At 45.0% G+C, this 25,556-nt stretch overlaps 2 protein-coding genes across 3 annotated transcripts; both read left to right on the top strand.

Annotated features, from left to right (window-relative positions):
* The first annotated feature begins 723 nt into the window (after positions 1 to 723).
* Positions 724 to 16,365, top strand: kcnh4a (potassium voltage-gated channel, subfamily H (eag-related), member 4a). Its single transcript, XM_062445999.1, has 16 exons — positions 724 to 1,345; positions 5,553 to 5,786; positions 5,895 to 6,026; positions 6,117 to 6,247; positions 7,233 to 7,482; positions 7,893 to 8,050; positions 8,564 to 8,771; positions 9,371 to 9,565; positions 9,725 to 9,924; positions 10,886 to 11,135; positions 11,273 to 11,487; positions 13,265 to 13,303; positions 13,748 to 14,124; positions 14,246 to 14,325; positions 14,631 to 14,707; positions 15,077 to 16,365. The coding sequence occupies exons 1-16, from the start codon at positions 1,270 to 1,272 to the stop codon at positions 16,115 to 16,117; spliced, it is 3,663 nt and encodes a 1,220-aa protein (XP_062301983.1). The 5' UTR covers positions 724 to 1,269; the 3' UTR covers positions 16,118 to 16,365.
* Positions 16,366 to 16,854: 489 nt separating this feature from the next.
* On the top strand, positions 16,855 to 25,319 carry rab5c (RAB5C, member RAS oncogene family). Of its 2 annotated transcripts, XM_062446711.1 has the most exons (6): positions 16,855 to 16,999; positions 21,405 to 21,766; positions 23,074 to 23,225; positions 23,776 to 23,898; positions 24,068 to 24,161; positions 24,254 to 25,319. In XM_062446711.1, exons 2-6 carry the CDS (start codon positions 21,601 to 21,603, stop codon positions 24,376 to 24,378), a joined length of 660 nt encoding a protein of 219 aa, XP_062302695.1. In that variant the 5' UTR covers positions 16,855 to 16,999; positions 21,405 to 21,600; the 3' UTR covers positions 24,379 to 25,319. The 2 variants fall into 2 exon arrangements, with proteins under 2 accessions (XP_062302695.1, XP_062302701.1); XM_062446717.1 differs by lacking the exon at positions 16,855 to 16,999 and having other exon boundaries at positions 21,398 to 21,766.
* The last annotated feature ends 237 nt before the right edge of the window (positions 25,320 to 25,556 follow it).

Below are 25,556 nucleotides of genomic sequence, written 5' to 3'. Positions count from 1 at the left end.
CACACAAACGCACACGGGAGCATAACAAATTATACAAGGCAGGAAAAAGAGAAGAACGAGGTTTCCATCGCATGGAGGATTTCCAGGAGTGAGCAGAGAACGAGCGAATTGGAACAGCTGATTAAGTAGGTGTGATTTATCCCTGTCTTTTTTTAAAGAGACAATATGTATGGGCATGTGCGCGCATGCCTGTGTGCGTTTTAGTGTGTGTGTGTGTGTGTGTGTGAGTTAAAAGAGAGAAGGCATATGTGAGATCCAGGGTGTCACAGATACTGAAGAGAGCCTAGAGAGAGAGATTGAGAGAGGGAGAGAGAAAATGAGAGGGAGGGAGAGAGAGAGAGCATCAGAAGAAGAGAGCGAGACGAGAGAGAGAGAGAGAGAGAGAGAGAGAGAGAGAGAGAGAGAGAGAGAGAGAGAGAGCATCAGAAGAAGAGAGCGAGATGAGAGAGAGAGAGAGAGAGAGAGAGAGAGAGAGAGAGAGAGACAGAGAGACAGAGAGACAGAGAGACAGAGAGAGAGAGAGAGAGGGACATGATGTCACCCCTCGTCCCGCCTGTCGCTCTCTGAGCACATCCAAGAGAGAGAGAGAGAGAGAGAGAGAGAGAGAGCATCAGAAGGAGAGAGAGAGGGAGAGAGAGAGATAGATAGAAAGAAAGGGATGGCCAATGAAAACAGTGTCAAGAGGAATTGAGGGGGCTAGGGCTCCCTGCAGGAGAGATGGAGCGAGCGAGCGAGCGCGTGCGAACAAGAGAGCACGAGGACCAACTCGGAGATGACAGTGGCGTGCGCGTCATGTGGAGGTGAGACAGACACAGAAGTAGGTGAGGCGTCACCCTGATCCCTGTGCAGAGCTGCAGGATCCAGAGCTCAGCCTGGTGCATCCCAGCAAGCAGTGCTAACAAGTCTATCACATCCAGAGAAGACTATAAGGAGCAACTATTGTCACGAAGAAGACTCCCGGCAGCATCTCAAGTACAAAGGAGGAGGCTGTGTCTCAGTGCGGAGGGAAGAGCAGGACTGACAGGGAGAACATAACAGCTGAGTCTGTGTCAAATGCCACTTTCTGCCACTGGACTTGTAGCTGAATGTACAGGCGGAACAGGCTGGAGAGCACAACAGCAACATCCCCGAACCCGAGTGGAACCACACAGCAGAACCCGAGTAGAACCCGAAGCAGAAACAGAGTGATTTGCTCAGCTCTTTATCTCAACTCTGTGATGAAGTGACCTGAGGAGAGATAGCTACCCAGTGTCTCACGTGTTGGTCAACATGCCCGTGATGAAGGGCCTCCTCGCTCCTCAGAACACCTTCCTGGACACCATCGCCAACCACTTTGACGGCACCCGTAAGTACCCCCCAACCTCCTTACTTACCCTCACTTCTCTGTGACAGTATTACTCTTTTTGTAGTTAAACACTGGATTTCAAATGAGGGGCGATTCATCATCAATTTTCCCATGTATGGGAAGGTCTCCACTGTGCATTGAAAATCACACACAAATTCAAGTAAACGTTATTATGCCAAGACCTTGTACAAGAGCCTTTAAGGTATTTGGTCATTTACAATTACTAGTACCGTAGTAGCAGAATAGTCGCAATGGAGGACTGGTTAGTTATGTTTTGAGATGGAGGTGGAGAGGAGGCATGCTGTCACAACGACCAGACAAGTTTCTGCCAGGCACGGTGAGAGTGTGTGCGCATAGATGGGAGAGCTGTTGTGTTGGACTCAAGAGACACTTGTTGTACCATGGTACTGCTTATAAAACACTATGAGGACTTTGATGTGGGAGATTCTAGAATGTTCCCTGGAATACTGAAATGTGTCAAAATGTCAGTTTGTCTGCATTGTTTGTGTTAATTATGCTACGCTGTGTGTCATTCAAAATGCCTTTGTGTGACGTATGCCATGTAAGACTAAGGTACTATAGTACTCATATCGTAAAGGATTACTGCATAGTAAAAGCTTTTACATTAAATAATTTTTGTCCTCAACATAAACCTCTTTTGTGATATAGATAGATACAAATATAGATAAAAGATGGAATGTATACATACATACATGTATACAATATTGATATACATATACAGTGTGTGTGTGTTATATAATAATCATACTAGATTGCGTTTTCTGCTGTGGAGGGTCTCTTTGTGTTGTCTGCTCTGGTGTGAGAGGATTGTGGATCATACAGCTATGAGATGAGTGAGACAAACGACTGCTCTCTCCTCCTCCCATCGTGCCACACACTCACCAGAAGCAGGGGACAGTGGGAAATGACATCAAGTGTGGGTCTGTATGTGTGGCCCATGGCTTGCTGGTTCGCGGACACCCTCTCTATCTCACAAGGACAGGCTGTCCAAAACACAGCAGAGAAGGTAGTGCGAGATGGAGGAGTGTGTAATTGCGCCCAGGAAGGGGAGACTGGAAGAAAGACTGTCAGTTGGTACCTAATATTTTATGGATGAGGTAAACAGACACAACTGTTTTAGAGAGGTGCTGGCTGGTTGAGTCAAAATCTTTATTTTCAATAAAATACTGTGCAGTCATTTTAGTATTTAATCACCATAGTCTTCACTTATATTGAAATAAAATAAATTTGCTTTCAAGTATTTGATTACATTTAATTCATTTCATACAGTAACTGAATGTAAATTAAGACAGTCCTAGTCAATAAAAGTGCCATCCATTTGACCCTGGTAAAAGAGCTGGGAAGTTAATTATCATGAATTATGCAGGGTCTTAGAATCAATCAAACATTGCCCCTCTCATTCAATCGTGACCTTTTAAGGGAAAAAAGATTGACTATTCACCTCATCCATCACCACCACATTTTAAAATACTGACAGTGTGTAACCTATAAATAATCCCAAAATGAAATTGTGGATGTATGTTTTGGAGCCACATCTATTTAAATAAGTAGAGATGGAGGTTTGTGTGCTAAGTGTACGATGATCCATGCGTAGGCACTCATGTGTAGGCTCTCGTTGCCCAGCACACCTTCTCAGTTGGCATCACTATAATTAGCTGCTTGGCTATGAAATCCACTGAAATGCGAACAGCTTGAGTGATTTGTGTTTACTATACGATCAGATAAGGACACTGTGGAACTTTAACTCACACACTGTGGAAGGCAAGGCACCAACACAATCAGCCCTGGACGTTCTTCCTGTAGTCCTCACAATACAACAAAACTATATTTAGACTATCTAAGCTTGATTCTTACCAGTACTAGGAAATAATGGAGGGATACAAATGTGGGGAGAGAGCATCGAGAATAGATCTGCTGTGAAAGAGAAAACATTGTACGTTTGGCTCTGAAAAGAAGTTGGTCTCACTACAGTTGTTACATGTTGGGATTGAGCATAATTATGAAAACGACAAGCGAATCCATGCTCTTGAGAAATGTATTGATTGAAGGAGACTGAAGACAAATTACACACAATTGGATGCAGTGTATTAATGGAATGCAATGATGGCAACCTATGATTATTGTTCCCCCACACCGGTTTAAATATGTCTGTCTCCTAAACATGTTGATTACAGTACATTGCAGAGTGGGGCTCTTGTATTATGGATGATAGAATACAATAGTTATTTGATGAAACAACAGCTTTAGCCTGTTCTCAACAATAGCTATGGCAACACAAACCACGGTACATCAAGTACTCGTTCTTCTGCATAAATTATTGTCTCCTCATCTGTCTACAGTAAAGCCAGTGCTGTCTTAACTGCAGGAATTTGGAGCATGCAATGTTTATAGCTTGAATTAGGTTTACAGTATTTGACACTGAAACATGTAAGGTACAGTATTTTCGAGCATTACATTTAAAAATGTCCTGTTGCACATAACATTTGAAAAGAGAAGGTTCTACAGAGAACTTTTCAAAACGCAAAGAAAATACTCATCTATTTCGTTTGAAAACAAGATAAAGAGTGATTGTTCTGCACAGTATTTAAAGCCAAGGTAGCCTAGTGTACTGTCTGCGCCCGCTGACTATTTCACAAAGCTTATCGTGACAGTCTTAGTCTGAGGCATGGGGATTTGGGTTTGGTGTTGACCCTGAAATTGTATCTTACCGAATGAATACTTAATGAACCGATGAACCATAAAATAGAGTTCATTGGATGTGGAATCCGTTCATATGAAACTCTATATGAAATGTTAGAGGGGGTCTAAGGCTTGGCTTGGTGACGGCTGGAGAGTGACAGGGACGTTGTGAGATGACTTGGTTAGACTATTGTCTCCTTACAATGGACCACAGCATACCAATACAGTCTGTCAAACATACCTTTTTACAATTGACGACAGATGAGTTGATGGGAGAGTTGGTTCATTTGACGTGTGTTTAATGATTTTCACTCTGCTCGTTTCATCGACCATGGTGGCATAGAGCCAAATGCAACCACAGAGGTGAAACATTTGAGCATGGAAGTTAGGGTCCCTTCAGAGAAGCGCTAGGTATTTTATCATTAGTCAGTAGCAGTGTAGATGTGAGACAACCAGTCATCTCATCCAAGCCAAACTTTTATCGACTGCTTGTCCTCACCTTCTCATTCCTGTCCTTTCAGACACATGGAGGAGGAGGAGGGAGTCCTGACAAAGAGACTTGACAAAAGATACTTGACAAGACTATTTCAATTCCACCAAAAAATTGTTTTTCACTCACACTGTCACTTGCATTGTTTTTTTTACTGGATGTGTGGTTAGGTAATCACCATTTACTCAAGCCTAGAAAGTGCCTCATTGTCATGGCAACACACATTTGCTTTGGGATGTGATGAACAATTCTTTTTAGGGAATTAAAGGATTACACTCATAATGTTATTAATACATTTAGAAATTAAAATGATATTAATGTGTCATTAAATATTAAGTGAAAGTCTCCACAGAAATATTGATGGGATTCAAAGGTCATAAGACAATGTTGTGTGTGAGAATGTGTTTATCTGTGTGTGTGTGTGTGTGTGTGTGTGTGTGTGTGTGTGTGTGTGTGTGTGTGTGTGTGTGTGTGTGTGTGTGTGCGTGTGTGAACCTCTTCATACTCCAGCTTAAACATATATAGGGACTCGCAGTGTAAAATGCAGGGTCATTACACGTTAATTTCCTGTCGCCATTAGCTGTTTTCGGAGCCTGCTGGAGGCCCCCTGGGCAGCAGATCCCCACAGAGCAGTCTGGGTTCCCTCTCACATCCTGGGATTTCAGACACTCTGTGCTGAACTTCAAAGCCTCCTCTGATGTGCACCAGGTTCAGCGCCATGTATTGACTAAGATCGAGCGGCTTTTTAAATTCTGCCATACCAAAGCATGAATCAGACTGCAGGGAGACAAAAATGGGGACCGAAGGCCGAGGGGGAGAAGAGACAGTGAGAGACTTTTCAGGAGCAAACCGAGTCTGTAAACGAGTGGTCCAACTCCACACAGAGCAATATTCACCACTGCACGCCCTACAAATGCTTCATGAAACAACGAAGCAGAGAGAAAGTCCCACAAGCCTCCTGTCTCCTCTCTCTCTCCTCTCTCTCTCTCTCTCTCTCTCTCTCTCACCCCTCCTCAGACAGCAACTTCCTGCTGGGGAACGCCCAAGGTCGCCGTGGCTACCCCATCGTGTACTGCTCGGACGGCTTCTGCGAGTTGACGGGGTTTGTGCGCACGGAGGTGATGCAGAAGACGTGCACCTGCCGCTTCCTGCAAGGAGCCGAGACCAGCGAGCGAGTGACCCAGCAGGTGGACAAGGCCCTGGAGGGTCAACAGGAGTACCAGGGGGAGGTCTGCTTCTACAGGAAGAACGGTCAGAGAGACTCACACACACATGTACACACACACACACACACATGTGGGCAAGGTCCTCATCAGTTGAATGCACAACTTATATTGTAACTTCTTGTTGAATCCCCAGGCAACCCATTTTGGTGTCTTCTTGACATCGTTCCGATCAAGAATGAGAAAAGCGAAGTCGTTTTGTTCCTGTTCTCTTTCAAGGATATCAGTGAATCATATGGGAAAAGCCAACACAACAGCAGGAGAGGAGGTGAGCCAGCGTTCTCCAACAAACTCTCGCTGTTCCCTGTCTTGACCTTTGGAATTGAGTTGTTGAAAAGACCTGCTTTGTTCCGAGCAGGCTTCTCCGAGGAATCCCAACACAGCGGTAAAAACGACCGTCGTTTTGCCCATGCGCGCGAGCAAGGCCAGAGTATTCTTCACCACCTGGCCAACCTGTTCTCCAAGAGAGGCAAAGGCAAGCTGACCAATGTAAGTCTTATTTCTTGGTGTGAACCGTTCCTTCATTATAACTGACGCTGCCTCACTGTGTAAGAACTTTATATATCAAGTCTATGCAGGAGGATTCTTCCCAACTTCAAAAATGTGTCTGTTGGATTTCATTCATGTGACATGCGGTGAGGTAAAGTCTCCATTAGGGAAGGCAGCTCAGATGACACAAGCTAGTTTTCTGAGTATATGTGCCGCTAAATCTTTATATACCACGGTGACATTGGATGAATCTTCTAAGGATGATTGCGCTTGCCTCAGTTGGGACTGATCCGACAGCTTTTCAAAGCCAAAGATGCGCTGGAGTGTTGGTGGTGCAGGGGTGGCCTTTGCTTTGGTGCTGCTGGTGTGTTGGTGAGGGCGGATCACCTTGCTAATTAACAGGAAGTGCTGGAAGAATGGTCGCAGCATGTCACAGCAGGTCCTCAAAGAGAGAGAGGGGATATTTTTAACCTTCTGCTCATTCATCCGAAGTACACAGCATGAGATCAATGTTAGATGGTTTTTCAGTCTCTGTTTTCACCTTTAAATACAGTCATGGGTCTAACTGAAATGTCTTCAGGACACACTGGCTGAGATATGACCCAAGATGACATTACGTCATCTTTTCTCTCACATGTGCCATTGACAACAGCCTCACCTTGCCCCTTGTGTTACACATGTTCAGACTGCCAGAGTGTCCTATTTGTGGTTAACCCATAGGCTTACCCCACATCCTGTTAGTTACCCTAGCCCACTGAGGTTCCTATGGTCTACTGCATGGTGATTCTGACCTAATAATGTAATTATTTGAAATCTACCAATCTACTCACAGTACATCTCTGGTGCTATTCATGGTCCCTATGGATCCTATCTGGTGCGTCATCCCTCTCTCCTTCCTCCCTCTCTCCTTCCTCCTTCTCTCCTTCCTCTCTACCCCCTCCTCTCCTTCCCCCCTTCCCTAACCCTAACCCCCCCCCCCCCGCAGAGTGTGTTCCAGAGGCCCTCTCTCCCTGAGTACAAGATGGCAGCTGTGCAGAAGTCCCGCTTCATCCTGCTGCACTACAGCGTGTCCAAGGCCCTGTGGGATTGGCTGATCCTGCTCGCCACGTTCTACGTGGCCGTCACGGTGCCCTACAACGTCTGTTTCGTCAGCCACGACGAGGACGGAGACTGTGACTCCTCCTCTCGTAGCACCATCGGCAGTGACATTGCCGTGGAGATGCTTTTTATTCTGGGTGAGCCGAAGCCAGAGGAGGAAGACGGGTGTTTTTCCTGCCGTGAATTACGTTGCCAAAATCTCCCCGAATCAGCTGTGGTGGTTTCCTTGGCGGCAGGTCACCCGCCGTCTCCCCTCCCACCTCTCTTCGCCCTGGCTGGGTGTCTCCGTTGCCACGAGTTACACATTACAATTAGAGCCTCCCTCGTTTTGGGACCACTTTCTGCTCCACGGGAGAGACAGAAACGGTTTACCACGGCTGTCATGGGGTTTAGACTTGTCACAATCTTTGTGTTCTGAATGCTTTTTTGTCATACCGAAGTTATCATTCGAATCATGGTGGAATTAGAATGTGATTGTTCACACCTGCATATATTTCTATTGGTTCATGGGTCGACCCCTTGGCTTGACTTGCTCCTTCTTGTACAGATATCATCCTGAATTTCCGCACCACCTATGTGAGCCAGTCTGGTCAGGTGGTGTACGATGCCCGCTCCATCTGCCTCCATTACTGCACCACCTGGTTCTTTGTCGACCTGATTGCAGCTCTGCCCTTTGACTTGCTGTATGCCTTCAACATCACAGTGGTGAGTGTGTGTGTGAGTGTGTGTATGTGTGTCTGTCCATATGCCAGTGTTCTCTGCTAAATAGTCCTCCTTTGTCCTGACACCATTTCTCAAAAAGCCGTTCTCACAGAAGTGAGATAGCATTTTCCTCTTACAGTGTAGGAACAGAACAGAGGACATGGACATGAGTCCATTTCTATTATTGCTACTCCCTTTCCTTCTCTTCTGCTCTGACAAATGGTAACAGTGGCCTTTGTTGACATCTCTGTCCGTATATCTGTGGACACCATTACTGTGGAGCATCTTGACCTCGTCTGTCTCTGGTTTAGGACGCTCTGGGCTGTTACCACCAGCCAGCGGGACAGCAAGCTGTTTCTCACAACTATTATTATGATGTTGAACGGCAGGAGGAGGATGACTGGAAATCATCCGAGCAGAAGGATAGGCGTGTGAGGCTATTTGCTGCGACCCGGGCCCCAGTGTGTGTGTGTGTGCGCGTTTGAGAGTGTGTGTGACGTGTTCTCTCCTCTCCAGACCTCCCTGGTCCACCTGTTGAAGACGGTGCGTTTGCTGCGTCTGCTCCGCCTGCTCCAGAAGCTGGACCGCTACTCTCAGTACAGCGCCGTGGTGCTGACCCTGCTCATGTCTGTGTTCGCCCTGCTGGCACACTGGATGGCCTGCATCTGGTACGTCATTGGCCACAAGCAGATAGAGAGCAGTGACGCCGTCACCTGGGACATCGGTGAGCCCAAGTCTCTGTGTGTGTGTATGCTATTGGGTGTGTGTGTGTGTACGGGGTAAGTGTGTGTGTTTCTGTGTTTGTTTATGTGTGGACAAATCACACACTGGCAGTAGATAACCTGTTCAAAGATGCACCCATACAATTAAGCTTAAATCTTTGTAATGAATCTGTATAACAAGGGGACCAATTTACCGTTCCTGGTAGTAGCTAAGTGATGCTATGAAGTAACACTTCCTAGTTGCATGCTGTTCCTGGATATGCCCGAATGCTTGAGTAGACATACGTCCTCTACCTTACACCCCACAGGAAGTGTAGGTCAGTAATTGCCCCTCAGGGACTGGGTTTAATGTAAGGTAACAAAGCCGTCAGAAAGGATGTCTCACTCCTCCACAGGGATAAGGCTCACTGCTCTACCACTGGCTCACACTCTTCTCTCTCTCTCTCTCTCTCTCTCTCTCTCTCTCTCTCTCTCTCTCTCTCTCTCTCTCTCTCTCTCTCTCTCTCTCTCTCTCTCTCTCTCTCTCTCTCTCTCTCTCTCTCTCTCTCTCTCTCCATCCTTCTCTCCTGTCTGCCTGCTCTCTTTTTCTCTGGTCCTTCAGGTTGGCTGCAGGAGCTGGGGAAGCGACTGGACACCCCCTACATTAACAGCACGGCAGGTGGACCCTCCACGCCCAGTGCCTACATCGCTTCGCTCTACTTCACCCTCAGCAGCCTCACCAGCGTGGGCTTTGGAAACGTGTGTGCCAACACGGACGCCGAGAAGATCTTCTCCATCTGCATCATGCTTATCGGGGGTCAGTTCAGTCAGACCCCGGGGGGGGGGGGGGGGGGGGGGGGGGGGGGGGAATAACTCATAGTATCACCCCAGTGCTTTAACCGTCCAAATATAATGACAATGTGTTTTCGAGATTCCATAAACCCTGTTCTTCTTCTCCTTCCTGTGTGTCTTCCAGCCCTCATGCATGCGGTGGTCTTTGGCAACGTGACCGCCATCATCCAGCGCATGTACTCTCGCCGTTCGTTATACCACACGCGTATGAAGGACCTGAAGGACTTCATCCGCGTGCACCGACTTCCCCAGCTGCTCAAACAGCGCATGCTGGAGTACTTCCAGACGACGTGGTCTGTCAACAACGGCATCAACGCCAACGAGGTGAGGAGACGAGAGATCGAAAATACACACTCGACCGACTGCCGTTCTGTTTTTCATGCATTTCTGATTCGAAAGGATGCACCCAAGCAATTACATTTACATTTAGTCATTTAGCAGACGCTCTTATCCAGAGCGACAATTAAAGTAGCAGTGGCAGTGGTGCTCAGGTTTTCATTTGCAGGTTGCTATGAGTGTGGGTGGTGTTGTCAGGTTCTGTGAATGCTTCGGCTTTTGGAGGCTAGGCTTTGATTCAGAAATGTTACTTTTTCAAGGTCACCTCTACCTTGTTCTCTGAAGCAACCACCTACTTTACTGAAAGTAATTGGTATGTAAAGAAAGCCAAACTAGACCAGGGTCGATTTAGAAGGGATTTTCACCATTGAAATAGAGCAGAGAAAACTCATCAGCATCTCTCTAATTTATTCATTGCCAAAGTAACAGACTACACCAACCTTTCACGCAACCTGCTGGGTTTTTGCACCCCCCTGTTGTTACATTGCCTCACCCTGCAAACATGCCATCAAGTTTCAGTGAAATACCAACCACGTATCTGCATCACAATGTACAGTACATACCTTCCTATAACCTTAGCACATTGTGGAGCAGTTCACTAATATACATTCACCGAGTCGCTACCAAACTGGTACTGGGCAGCGCATTGTCGTTACGGCTCACAGACATCAGAGAATGTCTCACAATAAGAGCGACTTTGCTCCTTCGCCATCTAAATCTAAAGGGAGTCAGGTGGCTGAGCGGTTAGGGAATCGGGCTCGTAATCTGAAGGTTGCCAGTTCGATTCCCGGCCCAACGTCATTCCCAAATGACGTTGTGTCCTTGGGCAAGGCACTTCACCCTACTTGCCTCGGGGGAATGTCCCTGTACTTACTGTAAGTCGCTCTGGATAAGAGCGTCTGCTAAATGACTAAATGTAAATGTAAATCTCTGCCTCTCCTCCCGGCAGCTCCTGCACGACTTCCCGGACGAGCTACGGGCCGACATCGCCATGCACCTGAACAAAGACATCTTGCAGCTGCCTGTGTTTGAGCATGCCAGCAGGGGGTGCTTGCGCTCCCTGTCCCTACACATCAAAACCTCCTTCTGCGCGCCGGGGGAGTACCTCATCCGCCAGGGGGATGCTCTGCAGGCTAACTACTTTGTCTGCTCTGGCTCCCTGGAGGTGCTGAGGGATGGCATGGTCCTGGCTATACTGGGTCAGTCTGGATCTAATCTGGCCCTGCTCTCCATGTCTCTGTTGCCTCAGAGCTCAGTCTTATATCTCTGATATTTTTCTCTCTCTTTTTTAGAGAAGCATGTTTTCACCTGTTAAATCTTAAACCGATCTGTCTAGGCAAAGGTGATCTGATTGGAGCGGATCTGCCAGGGCATGATCAGGTGATCAAGACCAATGCTGATGTAAAGGCCCTGACCTACTGTGACCTGCAGTACATCAGTGTCCGGGCCCTCAGGGAGGTCCTGGGGCTCTACCCAGAGTACGGCAACCGCTTCAGCTCAGACATCCACCATAACCTCACCTACAATCTGAGAGAGGGGAGTGAAGCAGAGGTAGGACACACACACACAGACACACACACAGAAACACACACACAGACACACACACAGAAACACACACACAGACACACACACAGAAACACACACACAGACACACACACAGAAACACACACACAGACACACACACAGAAACACACACACAGACACACACACAGACACACACACAGAAACACACACACAGACACACACACAGAAACACACACACAGACACACACACAGAAACACACACAGAAACACACACACAGACACACACACAGACACACACACAGAAACACACACACAGACACACACATGTTTTGTTGCTGTGTATGCTGTTAGCCGTGAATTTGTCATTAACCTGTTTACGCTCCTGTTTCGCCCGCGAGACAAAAATGCTGCCTCCCCCTTCCTCAGTTACGACGCACTAAATTCTAAAAAATATATTTTTTAGACGCTACACATGTTATACATCGTTGGAAAGCTACGATTCTTGTGCTTCCATTGAAATAAACCAATTCAAGATCAAGTCGCAATAGCAAGCAAAGTCAACGTCTTTTTCCGGTGAACATTCCTTCAACAATGCCAAAGAAAAAAGTTGTACTCACCCTAAGTTGTTCAAATAGGTCCAGGTGTGCAAATCATGCCATCAAAACTTGATCTGCGTAAGTCCCAAGGGTTCAAAGTATCTAACCATGTAAAGTAATTCGTCCAAATACAATGTTTTACGTTCATGAATAGCCATTATCCTTTGTTTCATTATGCAAGTTAGCCGACGGAAGAAACAACTTGTTCACATAAAAGTGTTATTTTCTCCGATTTATCAACGGAGTATTTACAAAATGAAGGTCTCAAAATGTCCGTTGAACCCTCCCCTTTTGATTGACACCTTGTTCGACCCAATAGGAGCTTCCATGCCCCGTTGACAGCCCTCTAAAGCCAACTAGGTCTGTGCGTCCTGCCCCCCCCCGCCCCCCCCCCCCACACTCGTTCTAAACAAATTTCTCGAACTGGCTTCGACTGGCTCTGAAATTAGCTCGTTAGCCTTGTAGCTGACAGCTAGCTGAAAATGCCAATACCTCATTTGTATGCGTCTGTGGAGCCTTCAAAATAACAGTCGATTGCGCAATATGGTTGACAGAATCAGTGTTCTTTGTGCGCCAATCCTTGGAATCAGATAAAGCACTCCAATGTGTTCATGCTTCAGTTTTTGTGTTTCAGTATTACTAATTAGGGATTTAGCTATTATATATGATATTTCTAAGTACCAGAGATGGGCCAGAGATAACAATTATGAAAAATAATACCTTTTTATTTGACCTTGACCTTGGTTACAAAGGGTCATTTTGGAGTCTCCAAAAGACCCTTTTAGAAAATTCCTGGATGTACTCTTATAAAAACATGTGTCAAATATGAATATATTGTGGTATTATGTTTGACTTTTGATTTGAATTGGGTAAGGCTTCAACCTGTGGTCCAATTTAGTCTTCCAGATAATACCTACCACCTCTAGGCCTCTTCAGGCCTCTGTTTTCAAAACAAAATCTAGGCGGAAATAGAAATTTTCACTTTCCTTGTGTTCAAGCTTCTATTACTCAACACTAGAAGGACTGACAGGGGTCCTGACAACAGGGGACATAACTTCAGAGTGTCAGCTTTCAAAAGAGATCATTTACATGCATGTACTCCAAATGGTTCAAGAACAGCTTCCAATTTACTTTGGGTATGCTGTTTAGGCGTTTTCAGGCAAATTTAACAGGAACATGAAAAGGTTAATGTTGAATACTATTTTCAGGGACTGACAAGATTTTCGCGGTCCCCATGGCTCTCTCAGGTAAATGTCTCGTCGTGAAATTATTGCTCCAGCCTTTTTCTGTTGACATCTCTCCCTCACATTTTGTCATAGTGTCACAGTTTGCTAGTTTGAATTTGGGAGTAAGGGAAAATAAAATACCAACTAAAAGTTTTTTAGTCTAATTACAATAAAAGTTTATTTTTTCTTTGGTCATGACATAATAATTTGTGGAAGTATACTTCAATGCACCCGATTTACTCGGTTTACCCGATTTCTTGGCAGAAGAAGAAATACTGGGTGTTATATAACCTAATTACTTGTTTATCAAGAATCAATGTTTTTTTGGATTCACAGCATGATTTCTAAAGCCCAATGGATTTCTTGATGATCAACCGGAAAAAACAGTCCTTTATGTATTGGTTCTGCAATGGAAGCTCCCTACATTCCGCTGGTGTTGCTAAACTGACACCCTCTCTTCCACAGGACAGGGCTGGCAATGACCCCAAACTGCCCTTCATTTTGAAGGCAGAGGATGTGGATCTGGGAGAGGACAAGGACCATTCTGGGGCCTCACACCAAGGAAGGCTGCCGCTCCTGCATGGGATCAACAGCTCTGTTCAGCCTCCCAGCCTCAACACCTTGCTGGGGGAGGAGCTTCGCCATATCAATGCCCTCCGCCTGTGTCGGTCACCTGTGCAGGACTTTAGAGGCCGTAGCCCCTCCCCTCAGCCGCTGTCCAATGAGGAGCTCTCCCCATCTCCCTTTCCCAGTCGTGTCACGGATCCAAGCTCGTGTCATAGGCCAGCAAAGCTACTGATCCCCTCCCTCCACTGTGTCAGCCCACTAGACCTGAGTCCCAGGTAATTCTCAATATGCATTTCAAGTATAACATGTATGATTAACATCAATAATATAATCATTATTATTTGTAACAGGCATCCATCCAGCCAAGAGTAAGAGTCTCTTTGCTATGTCTTTCAGGGTTGTTGATGGAATTGAGGATAACGGACATGCCTTTCACTTCAATATGGAGCAGGGTGACACAAAGACTAGCCGCAATGGTAAGGGCACAGAGTACAGTGCTGTGTGTACATGCTGATATGTGGCATGACAAGAATCAAGTTGATCAAGCAGTGTTAATGAGGGTGAGGGGGTCAGATGGCTGAGCGGTTAGGGAGTTGGGCTATTAATCAGAAGGTTGTTGGTTCGATTCCATTGATCCAAATGACGTTGTGTCCTTACGCAAGGTACTCACCCTACTTGCCTCGGGGAGAATGTCCCTGTACTTACTGTAAGTCGCTCTGGATAACAGCGTCTGCTAAATGTAAATGTAATGATCTCATCTTTCCACCACCCCCCAACATAGATCCTTTCCAGATAAGCGCCAACCTACTCCTGGAGACCGAGGAGGTGAGACAGAACATCAGCAAGCTAAACCAGGAGGTATGAACCCGCAAATGTAAACTAATGAATGCATAAATGAACCAAGTAGCATGTCATTGGATCATTAAATAAATGAGATTCTGCTTTTTGACAAAGAGAGCTGAAGCTGCTAACACAGTCTGTACTCTACTTTCCCTGCACCCTTAAGGGCTGGGTATCTAAAACCAGGCCACGTCTGACACACTTTCAGCCTTAAGTACAACATAATAGGCCTATGTAGGGAGAAAGTTTTGAAAGTAAGTGTTCCTAAAAGGAAGTGATAAAAAGCGGTGTTCTAAATATAAAAGGGGCATCATTTCTATTTTTTCTTCCATTCAAGATATACTTATTATTCCCTTTGTATTTCACACCCTCTCTCTTTTGTTACAGATGACCACCCTCAGCCACCAAGTGTCCAATTTGACCAAAGAGCTTCATGAGATGATTCATTTTCTACAGACCCATGTGAGCACGGCTCACTATTCCTCCTCCATGTCCACATATCCCTGTGGAATACAAATAGTTTCCAATCCCAACGGCAATGTGACTGCAGGCGATGATTGGCAGACGCAACTGTCTTTCAGTATGCCCACTAGGCCTCATCACCACCACGAACCAATCACTCAACCTGCTAGGAATGTTTGTGGCTGCAGTGGGGTGTCCACCCAGAGTATAAGCCCCAGCCTGGGCCACAAGGTTGAGATGGAGCAGCTTCATCGACCATACAGCTCCAGGTCATCATGTTTGCACCAATACTGCTCTGATAGAGGCATTGCTACTGGTCAGGAACCGGAGGCCCAGTGTAGCCCCTTTCAGGCCTCCAGAACAACACCCAACTCTCCCTACATGGCCCTCTCACACAACCAGTTTGGCATATCTCACCTGAATCTCAGATCTAATATTCAGGCATTCCCTGGGACTTGTCAGAGCCCTCAAGATGATTACAAAGCCTCCTTTCCTGTCATTAGCAGCTCTCGCCCCCAGTGTTCCCCAGGAAGTCTCAGTCAGTCTCACCCTTCTCTGAATGTGCAGGTCAGCTCTGACCTAACCCACTCCCAGGGTAGCTCCGCAACACCCATCCATGCCAGCCTCACCCCTACAGGTCAGCCTCGGCTCCACACTGCCGTTAGTTCCCTGACAGCCCCAGGGGTCTACGCTTCTGTCGGCATCGCACCCAATCATACCACTCAGGGCTCTCTCAGACAAAATGACCTGGTAGGCTCCAGCTCAGTCCTTAACACCAGCCAGGACCTTCCCCTCAGTGTGCTGGGGCAGTTAGTTGGGGCAGACTGCAGAGAGCCTAAGTATTCCCAGGGTCAAGGGACCCCAGTCAGGACAGATACTGACACTGAGCCGCCTCAGGAGACCAGCAGCTTTACACCGGCAATGAACATCGAGCCGCTCTGGGGCTTGGAGGTGGCACATAAGTAGCATCCCAAATGGGATCAGATCAAGGACACATAACCTTATTGCTGTGCTTTTATGGGTTGTAAGGCACAGCATGGAAAGCTACTGAACCTCAACTACCAGTGTTATAGTATTATGGTCTTAGATAAACATAAACATAGTAAGTTAGCATAATAAGGTTGGTCAAATTTTGTTTTACTAAAGTTTTTGTTTGTGTTGCTAGGTACAATTGTAACAGAAATGTAATGAAATTAAAAGCCTTCAAACTTCAAATGCACTGTTGCAATGTTGTTGAGGTAAAATAAAAACACAGGGGTTGTATATTATATTCATGTACAGTTCAATATCCTATTTTGCTTGTCCAGGGTTTCTTCCTCCACTGTTGTGTACAGTACTAATGTCGTAAATTGAAGTTGTGATTTTAAAATAAAAATGTTTAATGGTCTCGATTTTAATTATCTTGTTGGCAGCTATTGTGACCAAATCAATATTTACTTGGACCAGTACCTGTATGTGTAGGACTATGTGGTAGGCTATGTTTTTGATGCAGCAACAAACCTCCGAGTCCGCAGGATCTGCAGCGTCACTAAACGGTGATTGTGGTTGAAAGGGAATTATGACATCTGATACAATCGATGAGAAGCCACTGGCTCCAGCACATAAACTACAGATCCCAAACCTTTAGCAATTCCGACTACTCAAAGAATTGTATTGGTCAGTGCCCCGGTGACAATAAGTGGGAGGATCCCGGAAAAAAAAATCCACAAATCGGAAGTGAAGGCCGGGGCAGCCGATCTTAGTGACGTTTTGGACAGAAACTAATCGAAGTCAAAATTGAGAGGATTTTGGCACACGGGGGTATACGAAGAATAAGGTGGAGTGTGAATTTGTATCTCATAATCACCGGTGAGGCGTAAATTATTAATTCTAGTCTGAATTCTCTGTTTGAAATTTTACAAAACCGACCTGACAACTGACTGTCGACTGTCCGAGTGGTCTCGTAGTACGCGTTAGCTAGCGAGCTAGCCAATGATTCTGGTTGTTTTGCTACAGTAGCTACTACTAGTGCTGCTAACTGTTGGTTAATTAGCTAGTTAACGAGGCTGATCAATATACTAACATCTTCATATACCAACTGGGTTTCTATATAAGAATATCTTAATCGAATTAGGAAGTGTTACATATAATTATCCCTTTCTGTCCTACACCCAGCCATGGCTAACGTTACAGTAGGTTGGTAGCTAGCTAGAGCTATGTACAGTAGACTGTCAGCACCAGAAGGAATCTTTTGAGAGCTATTATTACTTGCTAGCCTAATGGCTAGCTAACTATGTACTAGCCCACGTACTATCGCCTCCACCTAACCTACCTAAAGGTATGTGCGAAGTTATCCTTTGGCTAGCTGAACAGTTTAGCACATATTGAATTATTTCAACCTAAATATAAGTTATCTAGTGCTAGCTATCCCAATGCACCTCGGTAATGTAATGTAGCTATCTAGCCTTACTTGCTAAACCAGATAGCTAGCCAAATAGAAAGCTAGCTAGGAAGTTTAATTGGTTTGCCACCTAACGACATATTTTGTGGGCAAGCTAGCGACTGTTTAACACCAAGTCTAGTGGCTGTATCTATTCATGTATGCCTATGCTATCTATCTAACTTGACTCTACAGATCATGATCAGTGCGCGGTAAACATGATGACGTTTGATAACAGTTGTACAATCAGCTACCAAGTACATCTGATTAATCAGGCAGCCTATTGACTAGATGATAGTACATCGACTTGAGACTACTTCGTGGCAGCAGAAGGAAGATGGCACAGTTTTAAAAGTCTTACATGTTTATGTTATATTTTTTATAGGGTTGTCCATGCAAATAGCTTCCTGTAATGTGTTTGGTTGTTTTTGATGTAGCCAAAAGAACAGGTGTTTTTGTGATCAAACTATTAAGCCTTGGTAACTGGTGTGAAAGTTTCATGTGACAGCAATGGTAGATGGATAGGGTAGCTATGAGGAAGTTGGACACTTGTGGTTTTGTTAGTAAATTAGCCAGCTAGCTAGATTGACGTGTCTTGTGCACTTTGCTGTTTGCAGTTAATAGTTTTATTGGACCTTTAAGACAGATTTTCAGTGACTTGTCAAAGCTACTTCCATGTTATGAATGGGACTTTGTCCCACCCCACTACTAAAGTACAATGTGGTACAGGGAGGGAGGGAGTCAGGTGGCTGAGCGGTGAGAGAGTCGGGCTTGTAGTCAGAAGGTCGCTGGTTTGATTCCCGGCCGTGTCAAATGACGTGTCCTTGGGCAAGGCACTTCACCCTACTTGCCTCGGGGGAATGTCCCTGTACTTACTGTAAGTCGCTCTGGATAAGAGCGTCTGCTAAATGACTAAATGTAAATTTACATGAAACATGCAAGTAGACAAACTGAATATATAATCTGTATTGTGTGTGTGTCCATGCATCCTTTTTCATTACCATGTTTACAAAGGAAACATTTAAATAACTTCACAGTTGTTACCTGGTTAAGCTTCTCACAATTCCAATTAAATGTCAACAGGCTGGGGCCTACTTGTGCGCTGTTGTAGGTTGCAAGAATCTTATAAATTAATTTGACATTGGTTAAATCCAGTAGCTAGCTATACAGGGTAAGGCCTGGTTCTTAGTGTGAAAGTGGTCTAAGAGTCCTTTTGAAATTACTGGATCAATAATATAGACCCAAACATGAGGAATGACAGTCAGTAAAGGGACAGTGGGACATGGACTTAGACAACATTTTCATGTGACTACTTGTTTCTAGGTAGGTAAAATGAAGTCGGTGTTGTGTATACATGATTTGCAGGAATTTATGACTAATATGGTGCCGAGTTGGACGTATGAGTCTGTGCATGTTGCCAACATATTGCATTCATATGTTCTATGATTGTCTGTGTGGTGCCTTTCTGCATCTTGCTAAGTGCTTGGATATCATCCTGACAGGAGCTGTATGAATATTTCACAATCCCTCTCTTGCCGCCTCCTCCTTCCCCTCCTTCTGTGACCCGTCTGCCTCTCTGCCTGTCTCACTGACGCACTTCAATGTGGTTCCAGGGCCCATTAGAGAAGCCATTAACCCAGCATCAGGGGAAAGCTGCTGTTTCAGACGCATGTCTGTCTCACAGTGTAAGACACAACAGCCCCAGCATGCCTACACCTGAGCGAACCATCCCTTCCTAACTGTCAAAGTCTGCTCAACGTTAACCCTTTATGGATGTGATTTATGAAACCTAGAGGGGAGAGGAGAACAGAGTAAAGCAGAGCACAATAGAGTCTTCATCAAGTACTCATCAATGATGCAACCTATTTATTTATTTTTTATCGCAAGTATTTAAAAAATATTTTTTGAAAAATATTTTTCATACCTTTCAAAAATATTTGCCAAACCTTTTGTAGAAAATATTTGTTCTACCTTTTGAAACTTGTGTACCACAGCCACACCAAGAATTGTGTTGAATGAAACCTTATCCTTGACTGTAAACAGAAGATGCTTTCAGTTTCAGCGTTGCTGCGTATCAGCAAACACTGCACTGCTTGCGTATCCAGTGTCTCCTATCTGTCTTCCCACCCTTTTATCCTGTTGTTTCTTATGTAGTCATCATCCTGGAGCTGAGAACTCTCTTCTCCCTCCGTTGTGTCGTTATGCCTTGTTTTGATTTGGCTTAGGCCTAGGGCACAGAGCCTGCTGACCACTACCATTTGCCTTTTATTTGCTCAGTCTGTCAAAACTGTCAGTCACACTTGCTGTTCCTGCTTGAAACACCAGAGGCAAGGTTAGGCATATCTAGTTAAAAAATGGCCTCAAAACATTTGTTCTAGAATTATTTCCATTCGTCATTCGAATGAAAGGTTTATTTTTAGAATGGCTGGACACTTCCCTAGACATGGGAAAGTTATCAAGTAGTTTGCACATTTCTCTTGGCCTTCCTGCCATGTTAACAGCTTCCTCACGTACTACGCAGAGCGTAAGAAGGTGAAACCTCAGCTTTCTCATTGGTATTCTGATGAATAACAGCCTGTTGACCCATTGAATAGAGAGGTTGTTTCACCCTCCAGCCTCTCTGTGGTCTGTCAAGGAATACCTCAGAGCGCAGGCCCATGTGTAGGCAGTCGTCCAGGTCCCGGCTTTTGATGTGTACTGGTCTGTGGGGCCTTTTCCTCCCAGGCTGGTCAGGCTTCTCACCCACAACTGTGATCTCCTATCACATGCTGAGGATTAGGCCGAGGCTGGGGCAGAGGGCCAATGGACCCCTTTCCAGTCAGCCTCTCCTGTCTTTGGCCTGACTCTCTCCAGTGTCATGCATTTGTCTTTTGATCTTTATTTCCTTTTCCTGTAACAGTAACTCTACGCTACTACTCTACTGTTTTCTCTTCCTCGCAGTCATTTTCCCTGTCATCTCTTATTAAACTTTTGTTTGCTCTGTTTTTCTTATCCAGTGTATTTTTAGTTAAACCCTAATTCAGCGTACAACATTAAACCAAAAGATCCTTAAAACCTATGACTAAAAGATCAATCTCGTTCAAATCTGTATTTGAGCTGTAAAAATGCACAAGACTGCTTCATGCTACTCCTATCTTCACTTCCGGCTGTGACATTTCCTGTCCCTCCGGCTGAGCAAAAGCAGACCCACTTGACCAATCACTGAAGACAAAACCAGTTTGTTTAGTTGATGTTTAGAACTATTGGACGACGTCGGCCTTAGTTTGGCAGATATGAAAAGATGGTCGTGAAAATTAAATAAACAAATGATGCAAAGTTCGATGTAGCTTGGAGAGGTAATTAGGCCTGTGACTCAGTAGGCGGCAGTCTCAGTTCCTCTACGGAGACTTTCAGTGTCATTCTTAGGTCTGTGTGTGGTCTTTGAAATGATTCAAACATGCCTTAGTTTGGATGCTTAGCTAAAATGTGTCTCTTTCTAAGCACACATAATAACTGGTTGTGTTCACTCATCCTGTGTATAGGACTAGTGCTGCATTAGGTTGTATGATAAAAGGGTATGTCCGCTACCAGTTTAAGTTTCTTTAGATGAAATTAAATATAATTCGGTGATTAGCTTTTGTCTCTGAGAACAATTGTAGTTTCAGTTAGACACTGATAACATGATGCTGGCTAGGCATCTGTTTTTACAACACCATCAAAGCCAATGTCTGACAAATATAATAATAATGTTTGTTAATAAAGTTTACTGTTCTACTTTGCTGCACAATAGGCTATTGTTTACATGTACTGTGGGGAAATGCCTAACATCGCCTTGCATCTCTTCTGGTCTTAAAGGTGAAGAGCCCTACCTTTTGGCCTCCTCAGTGTCCAGCTTTGACAGTTCAGCTGCACCCAGCCTGCCTCAGCCCCCCCCCCCCCGACCCCGTCTCCAGCCTCTGCTCCAGCCCCTTCCATTAACCTCCGTCAGGCCTCCACATCCACCCAGAGCTGCCCCCACCTCCTGTCTTCGCCGAGCCGTCAGATCAGAACCATGGCAGGTCGAGGAGGACCGGCACGGACCAACGGCGCAGCTGCGAGCAACAAGATCTGCCAGTTCAAGCTGGTGCTGCTGGGAGAGTCAGCGGTGGGCAAGTCTAGTCTGGTGCTGCGCTTCGTTAAAGGCCAGTTCCACGAGTACCAGGAGAGCACCATCGGAGGTAAGCGGCCCCACTCGTCCCGATGTTTAGTGGACCGCTATTGGCCTAAACCTGTCTGCTGTTTTTTTTTTTTTCTTTTCTGCTGAATCTCAGTTTGTTTGTTTAAAATCAAAAAGATCAGGGTCGGAAAAGATATAACCCTAATTGGGCTGATGGAATGCCTCATTGTGGAACTGTGTCAGCGCTGACCTTGGCAGGTCTCAAGGCCTGCTCTGGGGCAGGAGCTGCAGAACAACTTTTTGGGAGCTGATCACCTGACCCCCTCATGTGCAGCCAGGTCTGTCACACTGCAGGAAGGAGTGGAGCGTTGGGTTTTTGGACAAAACCCAAAAATATCTGTCCAACGTTTTTGGTTTGAAACTTGCTTTTCCCGTCTAACACTTTTTTGTACCTCTGCTTGCCCCTGAGGAAGCAGAGGATTGGAGGGCACTTTAGACAGGAAGGAAGTGAACCAACAATGGGGTTTCCTGTACATGCTGTGCTAATAACTTATAGCATATGTAGACCAATCAAATTATCTTTCTGGGTAAGGTTTACAAGAGCCTGTAATGTTTCTTTATTAGATATAAAGTTTCTAACTGCAACGATTTGGCTATGTAGCTAATGTGTAACTACCCTTTGCTTCACCCAGTGTTTTCTGTACAGTCAGATGTGCAGTATGCAAACTGTCAAGGACATGTGAACTGCTACTATGATCCGGTTTGAGGGAACATTCCCACCTTCCATGGACGCATTTCCTCTTCATATCATATAAAGCGTATATAAGTGTATCCTGGCTTATCTGAAGCTGTAGAGACAGGATGCTTGGTGCTTACTCTAGCCAATGACTTGCCGCGAGTCAGCGTTTTTTTTTTTTTTTGGGGGGGGGGGTGGGGGGGTAAACCTGTCGTCAGCTGCCTGGTCAAAGATCAGCAGGCTTAAAGAATGCTGGGCCATGAGTGCACTTTTTCTTCTGTCATGTGACACAATGGCCTGAATAGGCACACCCCCTCCTGTGTCATGCTTCACAGGTTCTCAGGCTCTCTCTCTTTTTCTACCCTTCTTTTCTAAATGTAAATGTATCGTCTAGGCCCAGTGTGAAAATGTTGTTTATTTACCATTGTCCTCAAAATCATTTATTTTGCAAGCTCAGGTTTTCAAGGATTTAGGAAGGCCATAAATAATATAACTTCCTCATGACTCTTGTTAGGATTTTGGATTGGAGTTGCTTTCAAAATAGAGCCTACTGAGCTTCAACTCGACAACAACATGTTGAGGTTCTGCTCTCGTCACCTTAATAAGTCTCTCCCGTCGTGTCTTCTCCCTAGCTGCCTTCCTCACACAGACGGTCTGTTTGGACGATACAACGGTCAAGTTTGAGATCTGGGACACTGCAGGGCAGGAGCGGTATCACAGCCTGGCGCCCATGTACTACAGAGGAGCCCAGGCTGCCATCGTGGTGTACGACATCACCAACACAGTGAGTCATCCGACGTGTGTGAGGCCTGAGGGCCTTCCTAGGAGAGGCGCCTTCCTCCGGCCCAACCTCGATGCAGCCTAGGTTGATGATTAGTTGAAAACTCGAGTGGTGACAGACCTTCGCTCTGACCGCTAACCTTTCTTATATGAGACTTGGGAAACACTGATATGAAAATTCTTGACGGCAACTTTGACCAATGTTTTTCTTGAAATTTCCACCAGTACAATATTTACATTTGAGGGAGGGGGTTGTAAGCATTCACTGATACAACAATAAGCTGAAATTCCTTGTTCATCACAAGTCGCAGTATTACATTCACATAAGCATATAATTGTTTGATTTGGAAAATAAAGTTGATTGTTATTATTTGATGGGTACATTAGAACATAAACATGCAGCAATCTTATCTGCAATCTTATCTGCACTATCCTCCACATTGTACAGTACTGGTAAAAATGTTATATTTTTTAGTTGTACATCCCTTATATGTATAGTGGATCCTTCTGCGATGCCTTGTGGATAAGCCAGAGGTGTAACATTGTCTGTGCAGGACACATTCACACGTGCAAAGAACTGGGTAAAGGAGCTCCAGCGACAAGCCAGCCCCAATATCGTCATCGCACTGGCCGGGAACAAAGCTGATCTTGCCAACAAAAGAGCTGTGGACTTCCAGGTACAGAGGAAGGAACTCTCTTAAAATAACTGCAACCCATGGCATAGTCCATGCTGGTTTCATAGCATAAAAACACTTGTTTCTTACGCAGATTATTGTCCTAGTGTGGTTGTATGTTTGCCATAACGGTCTGATTGATCTCCCTGGACCTGTCATTTATCGTTGACAGGAAGCACAAGCATACGCAGATGACAACAGTTTGCTCTTCATGGAGACCTCAGCCAAGACTGCTATGAACGTCAATGAGATATTTATGGCCATTGGTAAGTGCAACACAGCACATTGTCTTTTTTTTTTTACTTTAATTTCACAGAGACGTCAGAGGATCAATGTTGTGCCTCTCTACCCTCATTAGCCAAGAAGCTTCCCAAGAATGAGCCCCAGGGAGGAGCGGGGGCTGGCGGCCGGGCCAGAGGCGTGGACCTGCAGGAGGCTGCTCCACAGGGCAGGAGTGGTCAGTGCTGTGGGGGTGGAAACTAACTAGCGCACCAAAGCCAACGGAAGAAAACTCATCAACCAACCTGCAGTATCAACCAAGCAGACCAGACATCCACCAGCTGGCATACACACCCTATGGTCTGACCAACTACCAAGCACCAATCAACGAAGAGAGAAACATGCCTGCTGGCCAATCCACTGTCTGTCCAAGCCCACGGTTTCAGCAAATGATCAGACCAACAGACAAACAAAGCATTTGACCTACATGAAGATACCCAGTTTTAACTCTGCAGGGCATTGCAACCCATTATATTTCCAACAACGGACATTTGGTGGTGACACAATAAAACGACACAACAGGCAGGAAAAAATAAAGAAAAGATTGGTGAGAATCAATCGCACTTAACGAGCCAGCTGCTCGACTTTTTCTCTGTATTTCTGTAAAGAAAAATAAAAATTGTGACGCAACTGGGAGGAATATTAACAGGCTCTTGGCCCTCTCCTTTCTCTCCCGCTGCATTTTCCTCTCCTTGTCACTTTATGTACCATAATACTACAGTATTTTGTATAATGTCTCCTCCCACTGGTCAAACTCTAACCTTGTTTAGTTTGGTGGTGGATGGTTGTAGCAACTCGCATTCATTTTCTCCAGCCCCTCAACAGTAATTTGGGATAAAGGAACGGAGGGTTCAGCCCAAGAAGGAGTTTTGAGAAAGGACAGTTATTTCCTTCCAGAAATAGCAGTTATGTAGATTAACTGAATTATTAAATTGTTATTGTTATTACAATTGTTATTATCATTTCTTTTGGCACACATTTTACAGTATGATTTAAAAGGTTAGACCACCTAAGGTTTTCTTAATCTATATCCAACCGTATACATAGTGCATTATTAACATTGTCACCAATCAGTCATTTTAGCATTAATGTAATATCTCTGAATCATCCATGTACAATGAAAAAAAAAAAAAAAAAACATGAAACGGATCAAGCAAGATTTTTCTTGACCAAAATCACCAGTTTGTGTATTAAAGACATGTTGCTGTATTTGTATCATTTTCTGCAACAACAACAAAATATAACCAATCAGTAGCTATTGTGAATACAATACCTTCCCAATCTCTACATGATATTTTGTCACCCCCAATTATTTTGTGATGGAAAGATTTCTTTTTTTTATTTGTGTATGACTTTTTGTTGTGAAAATCTCTGGTATTGAG

The sequence above is a fragment of the Osmerus eperlanus genome, chromosome 2 (genome assembly GCF_963692335.1).
Source record: "Osmerus eperlanus chromosome 2, fOsmEpe2.1, whole genome shotgun sequence".
Classification (NCBI taxonomy): Eukaryota; Metazoa; Chordata; class Actinopteri; order Osmeriformes; family Osmeridae; genus Osmerus; species Osmerus eperlanus.
Note: the sequence above shows the minus strand (reverse complement) of the source record. Positions and strands in the feature narration are given on the sequence as shown.